The 19889-nt window shown below is 51.3% G+C and overlaps 1 protein-coding gene and 1 long non-coding RNA gene across 4 annotated transcripts; both read left to right on the forward strand.

The window, feature by feature from the left end:
- The first annotated feature begins 11082 nt into the window (after positions 1-11082).
- On the forward strand, positions 11083-14452 carry LOC105416533 (uncharacterized). Of its 2 annotated transcripts, none has more exons than XR_003888821.1 (4): positions 11083-11334; positions 13161-13470; positions 13563-13615; positions 14274-14452. It is a non-coding gene; the product is annotated as an uncharacterized lncRNA (long non-coding RNA). The 2 variants fall into 2 exon arrangements; XR_964581.2 differs by lacking the exon at positions 11083-11334 and adding an exon at positions 11555-11792.
- An 824-nt stretch (positions 14453-15276) lies between these two features.
- Positions 15277-19570, forward strand: LOC619283 (alpha-synuclein). 2 transcript variants are annotated; one of them, XM_011604510.2, is made up of 6 exons: positions 15277-15562; positions 15912-16070; positions 16164-16193; positions 16565-16707; positions 18856-18927; positions 19025-19570. In XM_011604510.2, the coding sequence occupies exons 2-6, from the start codon at positions 15950-15952 to the stop codon at positions 19040-19042; spliced, it is 384 nt and encodes a 127-aa protein (XP_011602812.1). In that variant the 5' UTR covers positions 15277-15562; positions 15912-15949; the 3' UTR covers positions 19043-19570.
- Positions 19571-19889: the final 319 nt, after the last annotated feature.

Below are 19889 nucleotides of genomic sequence, written 5' to 3' on the forward strand. Positions count from 1 at the left end.
AGGTGTGTGTTGGTGTTCTCAGGTGTGTGTTCTCAGGTGTGTGTTCTCAGGTGTGTGTCTGTGTCAACAGCTCCGACCTACTCGACGGCGGCGGGGCGAGACGGAGCCATACACGGACTCACCGAAGCTGTGGTCTCCACGGCAACGTATCTGAAGACGACGGCATCTCCTGGCGTTCCTGCCCCTCTGACTCAGTCCACACGCAGGGGGCGGGACAGGAAGAGGGAAGCACGCGCGTGACGAGGGCGCCGCGCCGGCAGGTGTGGTGCCAACGCGAAGGTGTGTGTCGGTGTTCCCAGGTGTGTACCTCTACACACGCACAGGGTTTCCCTGCTGCGTAGGAGAGGGCGTGCCCCCGCTGACTCATGTGTGCGGCAGGTCGCCGCTCGGCCTCGGCCGCCCCCGACCTGGAGGGCTCTGTTCCCTCCACGAGACTGGCGGGGCGCCGCTGGTGACGCGGTCACCTACTAGAGAGGCGGAATAACGACAAAGTCGTGCTGCTGGTCTGGCAGAGGAACGCAGAGACGATCCAGGGAAACCGAGTCGGCATATTTGCTCCCCTCCGGAGTGTCGCCGGGGTGGACGTAACGACGTCCGCTGATCCCAGATCCAGTTATCAGGAGATCTTTGCTGATTATGGATCCGAGCGGGAACACGCGGAGCAGCTTAGCACACATCAGAGGAGCCTTTGTGGCGTCTTGGACGTGCGCGTCCTCCAACCTGCAGCTGCATCGTGCGGGAAATGGGATACGAGTGTGATATGAGACAAGTGAGATTATTACGACTGAGTGTGCGCTTTTCCATATGTTTGTGTTTTAACCTCGGAACGCTCCGTCTGTCAGTGGTTAGCGCCGCACGTTAGCCTCCGTCACAGACTCCCATTCAGGATAGCCGTCGCTAGCAGGTCTGTGTCACGCCATGGCGGCCTCACGTGGGGCCTCAAAACCCTCCGGAAGTCAGCGCCTACGGCCGTGCACGTGACACGGACGCACGCCGTCGGGCTCGCGTCAATGCTAGCCGCTGCTCTTAGCATCAAAGCTGCTTTAAATCAGGAACGTTGCACGTACGCGTGTATATTTGTTCACAGGTTTATTACAGTCTGCAGCTGCTGCACATGTTAGCTGCAGCGACGCTCCGCAGCGACGCTCCGCAGCGACGTTCCGCAGCAACATTCCGCAGCTGGAGGAGCTGAGCGTCTTTCTGTGTGGATGAGATTCAAAGAGACAACAGAAAATAAAGCGCTAATGGAACGCAGCTCCGGATCTCTTCCCCATTCCTGACCCTCTATCACTTCCTCTTTCAAGCTCTCACCTCGTATCCCGCAGCCGATACCTCGCACATTCCCTCCCCCCTCTTTGCCGGACGGTTGGAAACCCGAGCTATCGCTGGCTACCTGGGGAGATGCAGGAATCGCGTCGAAGAGACGGAGCTGTTTCTTCCCACACTCTCCATCACTCCACCTTATCCCGCTCTTCCCAAGCGCGGCGCCCGTTCCGTCGGCACAGCTAACCTTCGTAATTCCGCGCGGATAAATAAGTAAAGCCGAAATGTCGGCCGCTGTGGTAACCGGAGCAGCCACGGGACATCAGATATCGCCAGGAGGAGCTGACCTTTTTCCACGGGGAACACAGGAGGCGGCCGAGGCCCGACGCTGTCGGCTCAGGTTCCAGCCCCCCCTCTTCCCTTTGTGCCCCCCCCCAATTCAACCCAGAGAACCAGAACTCGAGCTGTTTTTATTGCCCCGGGTGGCTTTTACACACCTGAGCTTTACAGTGGGGGGGAGGGGGAGTGGGGGGGGGGGGGGGGGGGGGGCACCTAGCCGAGCATCAGCACATTCAATCAAGGATCACCGACCGTCTTTTAGAGTCAACAGGTGGCGGCACGTGGCCTCCGTGGCCCGGTTGACCTCTGACCTTTGTTTGGCGGCGCAGGGAAAAGAGGGCGGAGCCTCGTTGGGATGACGGTGAAGTCGCACCTGTTTAACATCAGCGGGACAACGAGCGGAAGCATGTGGACGCGGCTCTGCCCGTCATGTTACCGCCCGGCTCGCGGCTCGTGCGTGAGCGCGTGGTCGTTGTCGTGGGCGTGGGCGTGGGCGTTGTCATGGGCGTGGTCGTGCTGGAGCTGCAGGAACAATCGCGTTGGCCCATCAGGAACATTCTTGTTGTTCCGACTTCCAGAAACAGGCAGCAGCTTCCATAAATCACCTTTACATGGAAAAAACGGCACTTCCTGGTCCGTTTCTCCAAAAATCGTCGTCTCCACGGTTCCCTGCGCCTGGCGCTACAATCTGAGAGGAACGTTGCTCAGATGAGACGATCCATCCCATAAACAACGGTCGGCAGGACGAAGTATTGCGGAGCATTTTTGAAAACTGTGTCTGGTGGTGGGTCTGGTGGTGGGTCTGGTGGTGGGTCTGGTGGTGGGTCTGGTGGTGGGGGCGGGAACATTCGGACCCCCGGCTGCACCAACACAGCTGGAACATTGGAAAGAGATTTGAAACAGGAACTAAGAATGTGGACGCGGACCGGTGGGAATCTGTTAGTTCAATAACTGGGGGGTCCTCGGAAGTATAGGTAAATCTGCAGTGTCCTGTGTATGGAGGAGAAAGAGGAAGAAATGTAAACAGTGTGTGTGCGTGTGTGTGTGTGTGTGTGTGTGTGTGTGTGTAATGACAGTTCATGTTTCTTGTTGTGTTACCCAATCTGCTGTATGCTAGTTTAGCTAATCCCTTTTTAGATGAACACCTGAGGCGTCGCGTGTGTGACACCTGTTGTTCACCTGTTGATCACCTGTTGTTTACCTGTCACCTCATCACTCAAACAAACATGGCCGACGCTCGTCCTGGCGCCCGACTCTGGAGGCAGCGCGGCGAGGCCGACCCTCCGCCACCACCGACAGCTGGGGAGTGGAGGGAAAGATGGCGTCCCCCGTTCTGGGGGGGGGGTTTACAAAACAACGTGTAAGCAGGGAAACGGTGTGTGTGTGTGTGTGTGTGTGTGTGTGTGTGTGTGTGTGTGTGTGAAGGGGGGGTAACCCGACACCAACATCCAAAACTACTATTGGGAGCATCAGCAGCCCCACATCTGCCCGGGAATCTGCTTCCAGTTTCAGTCAGTTATTTTCTTTGTCAGTGTCTCTCACTGACACCCCCCCCCCCCTCAACACCCCCCCCTCCCCCCAACACCCCCCCCCCCCCCCCATTCACCTGTCAGAGCCGGAGTCATGACAGAATGCACAGGCATCTGAGCTAATGCGTGTCAAAGATAATTGAACGCTCGTCCAGTTCGGAGCGCCGGCCCCGGGTTGTTGAGTTCAGCTGTGATTGATTTTCGACCCCCCCCCCCCCCACACACACACACACACACACACACGCTGGAAACGCATCAGAAGACAAATTATTTCAGACGGTTCTGATTCTCCGGGACGTGCTTGCGCTGATAACTGGGATCGCAGCACTCTTTCCTTCCCCGGACGCCACAGGCGTGACGCCGAGGCGCCTCTGTCGCCCTCTAGTGGCGGACAGCAGTAACCCGATAAGCCCCTCCTCCCCGAGGTGACCTTTTCCTGTGTTCCGGCTCCTTCGCTGAAGTTTTCCTCCCTGCAGTCAGGCCCGGCTGGCTGCGGTCGGACCCGAGTGGGAGGCTGAGCGGCGGGTCGATGACACGGGGGGGCGACGGAAACCTCGGAAAACAAAGGCGCACCAACATCTTAAACGCCATGCGCCATAAAAGCCTGATTAGCTACTGGTGATGATCATAAAGTCGGTCTAGACTGTGACTCCGCTCAGGCACAAGTGGGACTTTACGAGCTTTTAATGCGCCGTTAAAACGCACAAGAGCGGCGTTGAGCGGCGTCTGCCATCCCGCTGCCGGTTATATCATCTTTGTTTTTATGAATAATAAAAAGCTTTGCACTTTTCTGTTTGCTGATGTCAGGGGAAAGTATGCGGCTGGTTTGTGAGCGAAGTCTGGGTCAGAGTCGCGAGTTAATTAAAGCTAACGCAGGAGACAGGAGCTGGAAGGTCATGCTAGCCCTTTAGCTTACTTTAGCTTACTAGCTGCTCTGGGTTTGTGTAAAAGTGGAAGAAGACTGTTCAGAAAAGCAGCTTCTTGATGCTAACGACGCTGGCTTAATGCTCAGTGGCACCAAGTTTAAGCAGAATTTTTACTGCTTTAACTGTTCGTTCTTTCTGTTCTCTGCGAGCAACAAGATGGCGCCTGACTCCGCCGACGCTTCTTATCAAACACATCCAGCGAGTCTGTTTTGTCTACTTTTATTTTTATCCGCACAGTCATCTCCCGGTTCCCTTTCCGACTGATACCGATTAGCATCGTTTCCCTCACGCTGGTCAGTGACTGGAATGGTGATCCACCGACGTCTTTTGTGTGCCGGTGTTGCAGCAGTCGGTGTGTGTGTGTGTGTGTGTGTGAGCCCTTGGGGGTCAATATCGACCCACCCGTGTGCAAACACCTTTACTAGCAGGTGAGGGGTTCAGCAAGAATTAGCAAGAAAGGCACTAAGCTAGCTGCTTCGATGTCACGGGACAGAGCGTGAGTCGCAGAGTTGCACAAGTTCCCCAAACAATGACTTTGACTTTCCAGAAACCCTGCCTGTGTGTGTGTGCGTGTGTGTGTGTGTGCGTGTGTGCGTGCGTGTGTGTGTGTGGAGGTCCTGTTTGTTTCCGCAGCGCTCTGCTGCCCGTCTGCTTTGTGGAGGAGCCATTAATGCAAACACGCGTTCCGCTCCGGAGCAAATAAAGCGTCTATTTTTGCGTCCTTTGCTGGGTCTGCAGCGCCGCCTCCCTCCCCCTCCCTTTGATCTTTTTCTGGAATCAAATGTAATGATTGTGGCTGCCTTTGAAATCTGGAAGCACGCTCGTCGCCACTCGTTTGGAGAGGTCCCACGAGTGGCTCTTTATTCTGAAGAATCATCGCCACGGTATAAAAGGACTGTATATACCATTTATATACAGTAATAACATACACTCCCTGTTGTAATAACACCAACAGACAGAAGAATTACAGTAGGTAGAAGCTGTTTATAGAGAAACAGGCAGATATCACGACTACCTGGAACAAAGAGGGAATACTCAAGGAAATCCGTTCATTCCTGTTTGTGCAGGGATTAAATGACGTGGATCCCTCACCTTGTTCTTCAGGAGGCTTTAAGGGGAATAACGATGGGAGCATTATCATCATTTCAGTGTCTGTGTTCAGGATCCAACGGGAATTAGCCGCTGGTTCGGACGGTTTTTCGGCCGATATTTTATTGATGATTTAAGGCCAATATTTGATGTATGTCCCGGTGCGTGCGGCCGTATAAGGAAGCTCCGCCTGCTGAGATCATCAAAAACGCAGAAATCCTGAAGCGTTCCCGCTCGGCTGAGCCTCTGGCCACGTTCAGGAAGATTCCTCACGGCGTAAGCCTCCGAGTCAGAAAGGAGAAAATAGCCTGAGATTTAAGTAATCATGCGCAGTAACGCAAATAAGCACTTCTGGTCTGCTGGGAACGCCAGAAAATGACACATTCAGAGGTGTAATTACACCTTTTGCTAAAATAGACGGTGATGGAAGATTGAAGGAATGACTGAACGGCTGCCTGCTGCTATTTGTCTGTAGCTAACGTCGCTTTCAGAGTTCCTCGGGGGCAAAACTTCACTTAGCCTAGCCTAGCCTAGCCTAGCCTCCTCTGCTGGTTCATTCAGGTGTTTCTTCTCTGTGTGATTGGATGTGGCGGCACTTTAGCTTTGCATGCACACGTGAACCATAATTCTGTCGGTAACTATGGTTACGCCTCGAAAAATTGGCCAGATGAAGTTTAAAAAAGAGCGTGTGAATCTGTTCACGGCATTTGTCACGATGACGTGCGCGGCCCTGGTTCGCACGTGTGTCAAACATCTAAAATCCAAGTTTACAGCTCCAGCTGGACAAAGACGCTATTATGGCCGACGCGGGGACAGAAAAGACGCGAGCGGCTGATATTTCTGTTTGTTTAAACTTTTTAACTCGCACTCAAACGTTCATTTGGGTTTGTGGGATGTTCGGTGACGGCGCCGCGGCATCGGGACCAGATGGTCCCAGTTAGCGGACCTGCTCGGAGCCGTCCCGGCTCTCCCGTCTCCGTGTTTTGTCCCACCGGCTGCAGATGTTCCGCTCATTTGACTATTTCAGGTATTTTTCACGCGGTCGGACGCTGACGAAACGGGTCCAAACCAGCCGCGCTTGTTTAGCGAGGGCGAGAGAGAGGGAGAGAGAGAGAGAGACGGCTCCGTTCCCAGCTGTCGCCCACACGTGGGACTCTTTCCCACTCCCGACTTAAAATAGTGCATGAGGGCTTTTCAATTACACAGGCCACACTGGAAGAAGGGGCCCAATCATAAAACCAGACTGTTTACCTCCTCTCTAAATCTCGCTCCGCTTTGATTAAGGGGGCAGAAGACGTCTGGGAAGCTCCAGCAGGAACGCCGAGGCCAACGGGGGAATGTCGGAAACACCAGGGGAAAAGTGTCGTCCAGCTGTGACCCCGGACCTGCCGAGCATCCGCCGAGGTGGCTCTGCCCGCTAAACTAAGCTAAGCTAAGCTAAGCTAGCAGCGGAGGTTGTGGAAATGGGCGGGTCAACCTGCCACCTCGCCGCGTCCGTCCGACCCGTCCCTCCATAAACGGGGGACGTCTCCTCCGCCTCTCCGGTCATGTGACCCTGCAGGCAGGACGGCGACGTGCCGCTCTAACCTCGAACGAGCGGCTGAAAATAAAAAAGAAATCCCAGAAGTTGCGGAGGGCAAACTTTTCCGCCGACGTATTTTGTTTGTTGTTTGTTCGGAATCCTTGTTTCCGGCTGCGGGATGGTTTCTGCATAAATCATCGGTGCTCATTTAAGTGTAAATCTGATTTTGGTTGATCTTTAATTCAGCAGGTCAACCTCAGCATAAACACGCCCGTCTGATCTCCTGCTGCTCCCCGGAGGCTCGGGGGATTCTGCGTTTTAACGAGCTCCTCTTGGCAGGAGCGGGATCATCCCTAATCAATATTTCAATGCATAAATTAACATTATCCAAATGGATGGTGCGCGTCTGCATCCCTAAATGTTGTTTATCAAAGCAAAGGTCACTTGATGTATGTCTCTGTCCAACAGGGGTGTCTTCCCGGGAAAGCGCTGTAGCATCGATCCTCCCTTTAGCTTAGCTTAGCCGCGTCATCGCTAATAATGCATGAGCAAATGTTTGCGTTTCCCTGCAGGGGAACAATACGGGAATGTTTTTACAGGTGGACGCGTGTGCGGTCCGGCCGGGAGAGCAAACGGGGATAAATAAGAGATGATACATCATCGGCGCTGCGGCGCGCTAATCAAAACATCGCGCCGGCGAGGAGCTATAAAGTGCGGACCAAGGGAGGTGGCGGGGTCCTCTGGTCCGTTTGGAGACCGTCTGATGGGTCTGAGGGTGAAGGACGCGGGTTCGTGTTCCAGCGGCTCAACACTTGGGGCGGATGCAGCCGGGCGTTGCTGCTCGTGTCTGGAAACTCCCTCGCTAAAGCGGGTCAGATGTAGCAGATGAAGCCAAACACGAGGTCCAGAACCTGCCTCCGGTTTTCTCTACGGTCCCGACCACGTTCTGAAGAGCTTTCTGGCTAAATCCTGGGACAGACGACCTTCGACTCTCCCCTGTTGTCACGGGTGACCCAATCAGCTGTCAAACCTCAACGGGACCAGAACCAGGAGCTAGTCCAGAGACAGGAGCCCTTTCTGGAGAGCTCCCCTTCGGGGTTCTTACTCATTCCCATGGAGCGAGGCTGGAACCCCGGCCATCGGGAATACTGCAGAGGGAGGCATCTGTCAGGAGACAAAGATGTCCGCCGAGCTTCTGGCAACAGTTGCTCCGCCACACGTGCGGCGGTTGCAACAGTTAGCATCGTCAACAGTTAGCATCGTCAACGGTAATTAAGCGGAATCGGCGCCGCGAGAGGAGCTGAATCACGTTATCGGCCTGTTCGGTGCTCCACACACGCCCGCTCCGAAGGAGGAAGCAGATCTGACGTCAACTACATGGAAAAAAAAAAGTCTTTCGCAATCACGTATTACGTCAAGCTCTTCTTCTTCTCTTTTCTTTCCGCCCCTCCTGGTTTTTTAACAAACATAAACAAACGCGGTTCATTCATGAATCTACGTCTTTGAGTAGAGATATAAGTGCAGCAACCGTGAGTCAGAGCCGAGGGACGCCCTCCTTTATCTGCCATTCATGCCCTGAGGAGTGCTTACTCCTCCCAAACACTGTCGCCATGGCGACACACATTGTGGCGGGAGACGAGCCCTGAAGGTGTGCTGCTGTGTGTCTTTTTCCTTCTCTGCCCAAGCAGCCTTTGAACTTTGACAAGTCAGCAGATAAGGGGTTTCCCACTTTACTGCCCCTGGTCGCCGTGGCAACATTCCTACAAACAGAGGATCTCCCAGGAACTCCAGCAGGCTTTCCCGCCGTGTTTGGTTGCTATAGCGCCGGCTGCCAGTCGGTGCGTGCGTGTGCGTGGGAGGCGGGGGTGAAAACAGGTAGCGCGCTACCTGTTAGCTCCTGTTGTGACCTCGGTTAGAAAAAGTGCAACATTTATACGCAAAGTCGACCTTAGAGCGCTCATGCTAAATGTACAGGCTGAGACGCTGTTAGCACTAGCTTCTGTCCCAAACGTGCACAGGTGACTTTCCAGTCACAGTTTTACACCCGCTCACGCGTGATATCCGCGTCGCATCACCATTTTAGCTTGCCACACGTTAGCTAGCGTTCACGAACAATGCTGCTATATGCAAATGCTTGAATCCACGCACGATATCCTTACACGTGCTAAATTTAACACGACGCGTTTCACCCCGGGCCGCTTATTTATGCAGCCCTATAAAAATGTAGTAACGTTATCTTCCAGGCGGACGTGCGCGTTATTCCGCGCCGTGTTTCATCAGATTTATGGACGAGTCGACACAAACGAAGCGCAGTCGTGACTGACAAATATGAACTGAAATGATTTACACCCCCCCTCCCCTCCCCCACCTGAGCGAAAGTCGGACTCCTCCAACCCAAGTGTGCACGCTCCAATGTGTGCGCACACATGTTTTGTCACGGTCACTAGGGAGGCAAGAGGCTTGCAGCCGTTCAGCGCAAACACAAACCAGGACCATCTGCAGGCCTGGAGCCCCTCCAACAGCAACACCAGCGCACGCACACAAGCACGTCCGTGCACGCCTGACATGATATCATGGACTGGGTGTCAGCGGCTGCAGCACCTCATCTCTGGACGTAGACGTCCGCGGCCCGGCCCGAGGCAGATGTTCCGCACATTGCCGTAACCTGAAGGCTTCAGCTGCAGTCGGGGCTGCGCGATGCTGCTCGGTGAGCGGCGCGAATCGCCTAATCCTCCGTCGAATCGGGGGGCGTTCTGTAAGCGTGCGGCCTCCGTGCGCGCCGCCTCGGCCCTGGTTTCCCTGTTGTTGTTGTGTTGTGTTGAGGAAACAAGCGGAGCGTGTTGTTATGAAGCGGCGGAGCAGCACGCCAGAGTGAAAATACCTCCTTCCCTGCCAGAGATTTTTGTATTGGAAACCACAAATCCATGGCACAGAACCATATAGGCTTTCCTCTCGCACCACTCGGCTCGGATTACTCAGGAAAATGCGTGTGCGCGTGTGTGTGTGTGTGTGTGTGTGTTCTGGGTGCGCTGCTCTGCCCAACATGCTTTTGGGGCTCTCATTTGGTTTCAATCACGACTGTAACCGAGTGTCTTGTGGATTTCACAGCGGGAAATCAAAAGCAAAGATAAACGACCTGCACCAGGTTGCCATGGCGGCTCGTAAACATTTGATGAACGCACTGTCGTGTTTGGGCTCCGGAGCGTTTTGAGGCTCTTTGGCGGCGAGACGGAGCTCCAGGTGAATTCAATTGGTGGAGAAGGTTGGAAAGTCTTCCCCTCGTGTGCCTGAAGTCGTTGGAGTCTTCGCATGCTTTCGATTTTCTCAGGCTCGGCGGCCCGACCGCGGCGCCGCCTGCTTTCATCGTGTCGAGGAGGAAGACGGACTATGCTAATTAGGCCTTTCAGGTTGTCCTCGTCTTCCCCGTCGCTCCGCTCCTCCACCAGACAGCAGCTGTGTAAACCCAACGCTCACACATCCGCGTTCCTTCCTCTTCGGTCCCGTTGAAGCCGTCGGCATAATTAATAGTCGCGGCGTGCGACTCGGTTCTCAGGATCTTGTGATGAGTCACGCACACCGCTAACACACGACAATCTGGGTGGATCTGTCGTTAGCTTCTTCGCTAAAACACCGATTTTTGCCCCCTGGCCAATCTTGGAATTTGCTCTGCAGCGATCCACAGTCGGATTCCCGCCGCGCTCCCAGGTGCCAGTGTGGCTTCGGTCCCTGTTTTCCCAGGTGGGTGTTGAGATGAGTCACCAGACGTTCTGCAGGTTCTTCGGGTTTTGCTGCAGACGTGGAGGTCTGATAGGAGGAGGACTGGCACCTGGAAGAGGGACGGCTCCAAACACGGTGGCAGGTGAGGCCTGACGCTCCGGTGAAGGAATTCCCTGGACTTGTTGCTGTCCTTCGGTCGGCAGTTCAGCGTCTGTGAGGCCTCCCGCGTCAGATCCATGGCACAGCTGAACGTGTTCGGCCAAACGTCTCCCACAAACCTGATGGGGTTGCATCATCCCCCCGCTGATAGCTCATTATTTACATTCTTTATTTGTGCTCACAGAGAGAAGGGTCCAGGTCCCGTGTGCACGTTCCCCGGTCTCCTCCAACACTCCACAAAACATGCACAGTGATCCGAGGCTCTGGATCGCTCCGGCTGGAGTGTGTGACGGCCCGGCGAGCTGTCCTGGGAGTATTTCTGCCCTTCACACGATGAAAAAGTAGACCGAGGGGAGGTATTTAGTTCCTCTTTCTGCTCCCCACCCCTGAGATTAAAGGCATCAAAGCCAAAAAAAAGAAAAAAAGACTAGTTTCTTAAAAGGAAAACATGTCAGCTAATCTGATCTAATGTATCTTCCAGGCAGGCCGTGTCCACACGCCAGTGCCAAAGTAAACCCTCCTCTTTAGGCGAGCTGTGGCGCCACCTAGCGGCCGCCTCTCCGCGCCCGCCGGCAGCCCGGTCGCACCACGTTACAAGCAATAGCTTAATGCAACATGAAATAAATGTCAGATTTCACTTTCACCTCCACGGGAGATCTGGTCCAGCGCCACGAGAGCGCCGGCACCCCCCACCGACGGCGGCCGGAGCCAGCAGAAGGTGTCGGGCTGGGAGAAGCTCCAGGTGGGAACCATCAGCGCTGCTCCGGGGAATGGTCACAATAAAAGAGGGGTAAAGCAAGAGCATCTGGATCAGAGCATGGCTGCGGGGGATGTTCACGTGTGAAACCAGAAAAGGCTGCAAACACGGCAGTGAGGACGACATGCGAGAGGTGTTGGGAAATGTTTAGGTTTGGGAGGTGCCGGTCCAGTTCCGTCACTGGGGACACTCCCTAAAATTACTCTATAGTGAATAGGAAAATGAATGCGTAGGACTGGTTGTATTAGTAATGGTAGAAAGCTCGTGACGGGAAATGAAAAGATCAACTTTACATCGTCCCTTTGACTGCCCTTTTTTCTGCTTTGATGCTTTATTCTTGGGTGAATAATCGGCAGAACAAGAATCCAAATGATTCCATTTTCACTTCTGGCTGCTGCGCCCACCTTCAAATTGAAATATTTCTGCCTGCCAACGCCCAAGGAGTGACTAAGTAATCAGTCATCTCTCCTCCGCGGTCTGCCAAGTGTCTGGTGAGTCAAAGCGTGGACACCGTCCAGGCGAATGCAACCGGAATTTAGAGTCCGTGAGCCATTATTTGGACAGCAGGGCCACTAGAAACCATAAAATATGTGGTAGAGCTCAGGAGAAACTCCAATATTATGGTACAGCGTGAGAATGAGCGGTTTAATCTAGAATCTGGGTATAGCAGGTAAAGCAAGGTGACGGTTTCCGTAATTAAAGGTAATAAAAGCGCCTCAAGGCGGCGCAATTACGCATGGAGATGCGTGGAAAGCTTTGTGTGTTTGGGCTTGCTTTCCCATATTTGCTCAGATCATGCGGTTGAAATGATTAGGGTTTGGGGTTTTTTTCTCCTCAGAATCTTTTAACTTGCTATTTATCAGCAGCTGTTGGTGCATCTGTGTGTTTCATCACTGAAACCGATAATGGCAATAAACGATGAAGTAAAACAAACCGAACTGCTCCCCATTTCTCTACTGGGCCGTCTTAAATCGGTCCAAATGTGGCTTCTCATGCAACTGTGATGCAGTCAGGTTTAGATCTGTGTATCAGAGTGATCGATGGACGTTAATATTGCTGCTTTTGGTCAGGTCAACGGGTTCGTGCAATACACAGATCCGCCAGAAGGCGGCGGTGCAGCACCCGCAGCTTTAATGCCAGAACGTTCACTAATACAATAAATCATCATTTAAGTTCATCATTTAAGTTCATCTTAGTGCAGATTAACAGTTTGACATTCTGAAAGTTTCGTTGTTTTTTTTTAATTAAAGGAGTTATGTCCTCTATAGGTGACAAATTAAAAATGGAACTTTTGTATTTGATCATTTAAAAGTAAATGCTGCTTCACCCCTTTAAAAGGATGATTTGCATTTGGCAAACAGCTTGTATTATTATACTTTCTTTTCAGGCTATGATAACCTTAAAATATAATGATTTTTAGTCTGCTTTTATTAACTTGGGAGTGTGGCATTTATACAAACATTGCAGTGTGTGGATCCCCCTCCACGTATGCTAGGCTAATGATGCTCCATCACACCTGGAAGCCTCTAATAGACATAAAGAACTTTAATTCAAATTTTGGTGTCGGTTTACATTACTCACCACTTATAATCTCTTCCAAATCATTTTTAATGTATGAAAAACGCAGAGTAGACATTAACAAATTACCAGCTGATTGGCCCATTATTCTGACTTCCATCAGGCGATATGTGTTAATTATAAAACATTTGTCAGCCACACAATGATGAAAAGATGGTGTGAAACTGTTGTTAGCATGGAATCTATCACTTCCTTTAATTGATCCTTTGTGCTGCTGTGCTCCTTTCACTGCCTGTGGTTCACCAGCACACCCACTAATGAGCTCGTCCTGTCTCCTGCAGCTCGTTATAAATGACTGTGGGCCAGCAGAGCCAGGCAGGAAATATCTCAAAACGACCTGCGTCTTCATGCAAATCTCAGCTGTTGCGGCCAGAAGCGTTTGGGTTTATCGTTTCTCGCGCATTCTGTGGGTTTGGCCAGCTCTCCGATGATGGTCCAGCTCATTTGCCTGCTGTGTTTCAGTAGTTACATGCAAAGAAAAAAGCTCCCAAACGATGATCTGCTTGTGGTGACACTGGAGGGCCATCCTGGTGGCCCACAAGAGCTTCTTTCAACCTCAAACTGGCCCCAAGAACAAGAACCCGTGGAAATGTAATCCAGCCATACTGTGTAATACTGTATAATATGCTGTATATGCTGTTAAATTTAAAGTTCTGAGGCAAAAATCTCCTCTTCCTTTTCAGATGTTGTGTGAGCTGAGAAGCCTCTTAATCTTTAATTATCCGCTAAACTGCAGGTCAGGTTTGTGGCAGCACAGTGTGTAAACCTAGAAGATGGTTGGTTATTCAGTTCCACCTTGACATCTTATCTACATCTGCTTTATTCTCAAAATCTTTTGTCTTTCTATCAAATTTCCAACCGGAGAGGCGCCCTCTAGTGGATGTGTTGCAACTCAACAAAATATATGTAATTCGGACGGTATTAGTGTATGTAAGGGAGATTTATTAGTTTATGTTCTTATCCGTGTATTGAAATTAGGAGATTCTACGAGCCAAATGTTTAGCTTCAGCATCTTAACAACAAATCTATCACTAACGAACAGAGAATTAAATAAGCTACTGAGTTTTGTGTGTTTAAGTGGATTTGATTTGTAGCACCAGCTCATTCTCATTTTTCTAGCTCAAGCAGAAACTGTAACAGGAGGAAATACAGGCTGTTTTTTGTCTTTGGGACAAGCTAAAACATGAGCTCGAGCTGGGTCTGTGCTGCAGCTGTGCTCCCATGTGTTTAAAGTAGAAATGTTAATCATTTTTAAACAGTTTCCACTATTTTCCCCATCCAAATGAGGATTTAGGCTAGTGTGCTACATCTACAGCCACATGGTTGCAGGACACGACAATCACAGATTTAAAAGTATATTTCCAACCAAAAGTGATGTTTGGCTTTATTTGCAGCTATTCTGGACCAAGTTGGATTTCAACTGGACCAAGATGGTGGAACACTGCTAGAAAATCTCTGATGGATAGAGAAACTTTACTGTCGTCTCTCACGCCGTCCTGTCAAATTTCCTGTTTCCAGCTCGACGTGATTCAGAGTCAATGTGGAAACAATTTGAAAAGCTCTTTTCAGCCTTTTTAAAGCTCTCCTAGAAATACCCATTGTAACAGTTATGGGATGTGGATGCTGGACCCCGGCATGACCTTGCAAAGCTGCATTAAAGACTCATTATTTATGGAAGAATTCATTATTTCTTTAAACCATTTTCTCTAGTGTGTTTAGTTTCAGCCAAATCAACGTTAAGATTGTAACAAGAGCCCGCGGGAGCCCAGCGTGAAACGCTGTACTGTGTCAACACCTGAGCTTTAATTAAACATAACATAATCCATCATTTAAACCATAGCATCAGTAAATACAGCCAACTGTGCGAAAGGGGAAGGAAACGAAACAGCAGTCTGAAGCTGCCCCCTCATAAAAGGACGCTGACACCTGAACCTAAAGGAATAATCCCAAACTAAACATCCAGAATCACATCATATCACACTTCCCCTGGTCTTTCCTCCTGCTTTATACCAATAACAAAGTATGAAACGCCACATTGGGCACCTGTAAGGTGTGTGTGTGTGTGTGGGGGGGGGGGGGGGGTCTCCGAAGGCCCTGTCGACCTCTGTGCCCCTGGGGTCCAGTCATGTGACTCGGACCCAGTTTGACTTCAGCTGAGATGATTTCAGGTCGGTTGTGGGTGGATTTATTACTCGCTGCTGAGTGGTTTCACATGGTGATTTAAAAGAAGAAAACAACCCGCAGCTGTTTAACACGCCGCTGGCACGTGGGGGCACTAAATTACCCGGCGGCGTGACGTTAATTACACGGTCAGCAGCCGGTAGTTCGGCCGCGGATGCGTCTTTTAAAGACCCTGCTGCGAGCAGCCCACGCGCGAGGAGCGACGTAATGCGAGTGCACGTGAGAGGGAGAGAGCGCGCGCGACTATCTCCCCCTCTCGCATCACGACGTCCAGTCCCTCATCTGCTCGCGCCCCATCATCACGAGACGTGGGAGGCGGCCGTCCAACCTGTGGAGCGTCTTTCTGTCCGCCTGTCTGTCTGACTGCCGCGCACGCACGCACGCACGCACGCACGCCTTATCTGAAGTAGTTGTAGAGACACAACAGGTCCGCGGAGGAGGCACCGCTGTCATCCCGGAAGACTCATCCGGTTTTTGGCGTGGGGGAAGTTGAACCGAGCAGGTGCGTGCGTGCGTTTCATTTTAATGAGTGTTTACTGTAGTTGTTTTTGGAAAGACCCACCGCGAGGTGTCAGTTTTAAATATCAAATATTGTCAGTCACACCCAAACATCATTTGCCTCTTTGTTACTCACGCGCCGCTTTGGTGTTCGGGACTGAAACCGAATCCTACAGGTGGGGTTTTGTTTGCAGGGCTGCATTATCTGGTATCAAGTGAGCTTGGCAAACCTGTCAGAGAGAAAAGTAGGGCGGTGGCACGAGCGTGTGCGTGCGTGCGTGTGTGTGTCTGCTTTATTACCGTGCGCTCCTCCCGTGCGCCTTCTCATCGCGCCTCTCTGGACCCCCTCTCAGCCGTGTGCGCCTGTCATATTGGAGCCAGCCGAGCAGCCATGGACGCGTTCATGAAAGGTTTCTCCAAAGCCAAGGATGGGGTCGTGGCCGCGGCGGAGAAAACCAAGCAGGGAGTGACTGGAGCCGCCGAGATGACGAAAGACGGGGTGATGTTCGTCGGTAGGTGCTGGTCCTGGTAGTGTTCAATCGGATTATTCCTCCTTTGTCCTGTCCAATTCAGAGGAACTAAGATTCACCTGTATCTGCTTCCAGGTACCAAAACGAAGGACGGGGTCACAGTAGGTAAGAGAAACCTAAAAATGAATCCTATAATAACAGTTTTAAAGCCAAACAACAGCAGTGTCGATCCGGTTTAACCCCCCTGGATCAGCTGTCCTGGAGCTCTAAGGTGTCAAACCTGAATGACAAGATGAGGAATCTTTTATTTGCCTCCGTGGGGGCCTGGGCAGCCTTCATCCCTGGCCCCACAATGTGCCTTTATGGAGGATTAACCTCTGACATCGTGCACGAGCCGCTCTGGGTCAAATGCTACAGGAAATATCCGTGATGGGGGGTTTTGGGGGCGCCCTGAACGTGTGTTTTTTTTAAACGCTGGCTCTCGCAGGTGTGACGGCTCTTTGGAGATTTCCACTCATCTGCTTCCTCCTTCTCAGTTGCAGGTAAAACCGTGTCTGGCGTGTCCCAGGTGGGCGGAGCCATGGTTACCGGAGTGACCGCCGTGGCTCAGAAAACCGTGGAGAGCGCGGGGAGTATTGCCGCCGCCACCGGGTTGGTCAAAAAAGAACCAGGCAAACAAGTAAGAGTGAGAGGGTGAAAGAGGAAAGGGGATTTCATTTCACCTGGACACCATTTTGTCTTCTGCTAGCCTGTTAGCTGGTCAGAATAGGCTCTAATTAATGCTAATGTTAAACTCAGAGACTCAAATAGTTCAGGTTAGTTTGTTGCAGTTTCAGTTTGAAATTATCTTTCTTCCCCCTCGAGTCATCAACCGGACCCCACCGGCCTCATGAGAGGGGGTGGGGGGGCATCATTTCGCTCCCTTCGTCTCAAACAGCACGTAGACATAGATAATGATGCGTTTCCTGTGTTTTTTTCCCCCCGTTAAACGCCGATAATGACTTCAACTGCAGCCACATTCATTCCTGTTTTTATCTGACCGTTGATGTCCCGACCCAAAGGGAGCGGCGGCGTCCACGTTCATTTGTCCCGCGGCTCTCCGCACGACCCACGCCTCCATTTCACCACTGTCTGACAGCCATTAGTCGTCAAAATGGGTTCCTGACCTTGAGTCATTTTTCATCACTTCTCACGTCTGGCGCCTGTTTGTTCTCAGAAAATCAAAGCGGGTTCATCCTGTCGGCTCGATACCGCTCGATCAGGCCGTTGTCTGTCCCAGAAGGTAGAAGACAAATGATACAGTTAAATATGAGAGATTTCCACTGGTGACCGGACCAGTGAGGCTGCTGGGAGAGACACCAGTGCTCCCATAACCTCGGCCTCACAGCAGTGATTAGCACCTTTGACCACCAGTAGTGCTGTTGAGCACACCCCTGTTTTATTTTGATGTTTGTATCTGGGGGGGGTTTAAATGTGGACAGTCATTATTGATCAATGAGAGGAGGATTATGGGGTGTCGATGGAAGCAAAGATCCCCAAGAGGGATGTGATACAGGGCACCAAATCCACCAGGAAAACTAATAAACAATCAAAAACTGCACTTCCTCCTGTTTGCTTCCCAGCAGCCTCTGCAGTTTTATTGTTTATACAGAATTTGAGCATAATTAGATAAAGATCCTGCGGGGCCGGCTGCGTTTGCTCATAATCACCCCGTTCTCTCCCGAGACCTGTGTAAGCAGGAAATGATGAGCCAATCCTGGATTTCCACGGCAACACAAAACACTTGTTGATCATTTTCTGGCTGGGGGTGCGAGCAGAGGTGCTTACTTCCCCTTAATTAACGCAGACACCAGAACGGCGCTCGAGTTTGATTTAATCTTCACATCTTCATTAGCAGCTCGGGCAGCTGGACGGCTAATCGCTACGTTAGCCCCGAGGAACAGAGAAGCACTGACGGGGCTCCGCCTGGAACGTGACGGGCGCTGACAGCTGTAATCCTCCGACAAACGGATGCGATGGTGGATAAAGTGATGAGGAGACAACGGAAGGGCAGTGGAGTAAACATATAAATCCCAGTATTCCCAGCAGGGCCAGCAGCAGACAGCGTTCCTCATTTAGTCGTCATTCCCAGGCGGTGCTGCCATTAAACATCATTAATATTGAGTTTGTTTAAAAATTAATGCCAGGTGGAGGGCGCTCCTCAAACAGTGTCTGCTGCGTCTGACACGTGCACGCACATGGATGCTGGTTCTGATTAATGCCTTTGTCCAGCTGCCAGGTCAATTATCGAGACACCAGGACGGTGGCGCTTAAAAATCTTTGGTTTTTCAGCGTCTGTTGTTGACTTAAAGGTTTACCGGTAATGTTCACGTGCACCTTTGTGTGAATCTGCGTCCGTCTCTGCTGTGGCGAGCAGACGGAAGCTTGACGGGGGGGTGTGAATACGCCAACCTCCTTGCAATATCTGGTGTCAGCCTCCAGCTGCCGGGTCACGCACATGGTGGCCGCCTCTCTTTAGAGGTCAGTTCAAAGGCACGGTGTCAGAACGGCGCCCCCTGCCTGGAAAGGGAGATAAAGAGCAACGTGTCGCCGGAGTGCCAAAGTGATGTGAAACTGCAGGGGGGACCGCTTCCGATACAACACAGGGCAGAGAGTGGGCGGGGCCAAAACAAAAACTACAAAAGCAGATCTTTTGTTTCATATCGCTCCTCTCCCTTGTCTTTTTCCCCTTAATACACCACAAATCACCCAAATCCACATTTTAATCACATTTAGTTGCCTTCAAAGTAAGAATAAGCACGTTTTTCCTCTTCTGTTGGTTCGCCAGGGCGACGACGCCGCCACAGCTGAAAACATGGCAGAGTCACCAGACGTCACGGATCCGGCCGAAGCCACAGAGGTGAGACTCGCAGCAACGTATGAAGCATTCAAACTACCGTCGGTGACGTCACCGGCCGAGACGCTGACATACGTGTGCGCCCCCTCTTCCCCCTCAGGAGGACGCCGACGACTGAGCAGCTTCACCAACGACGACTGCTAAACATTCCATGTCGCTCTGCCAAGTCCCGTCGTGCCTCATTTCTGGTCCTCGTGAGTCTGTGTCGATGTGTCGTCGCGTCCTGGTGCGTTTGCTTCACTGTTAGAGACAGATGTGCTCCGTGTGACTGTGTGTCGTTCCTAAAGCGCTGTGTGTGTGTGTCTGTGTGTGTGTGACCAGCAGCCATCTATAGTGAACTGTCATCAGTGAGAACGTCATCTGCTCGGGTGTGTTTGTCTCCCTGTATCCCAAATATGAAAATCAGAACATCAAAGCACCAAAGTGTCTGTCCGGGATGAAAGACCAATTTCAAGTGACCATTTTTATCCATAATGAATCTCTATTTTTGTCTCATTGTATATTTTGTGCTGGAATTGAAATTGTTGAGCTGTTTGTGTGTTCACACTGTATTTTCTATGTTAAATCTGCCGAAAGTGGACTCTGAAAGCAAGAGCATGTAAAACCACATCAGAGCTAAGTGTTTAATAAAAATATATGAACAGGAGACTTTGGCCTTTTTCTCATTTACATCATGATTATGAATTCTGCACAAATCTGAGGTTTTCTTTTTCCCCTAGTTGCTATGACAACATGGACTAGCTGAAAATACGTAAGGGTCTAATTGTTGCACAAGTCTTGTTGATACATCAGATTATTAAAAAACTGTAATACGTGTCATGAGGCAGCCAGGCACACGTTCCCGAGAGAAAGAGCTTTTCCTGTAAGAAGCGTTTAAAATATCACCCTGTGCATGATGCGGACAGATAACCTCGCCTGTGGGCTACAAGAAAACACGCTGGCCTTGATGGCGCCGAGTTGAGAGT

The sequence above is a fragment of the Takifugu rubripes genome, chromosome 6, assembly GCF_901000725.2.
Source record: "Takifugu rubripes chromosome 6, fTakRub1.2, whole genome shotgun sequence".
In the NCBI taxonomy this organism is placed as follows: Eukaryota; Metazoa; Chordata; class Actinopteri; order Tetraodontiformes; family Tetraodontidae; genus Takifugu; species Takifugu rubripes.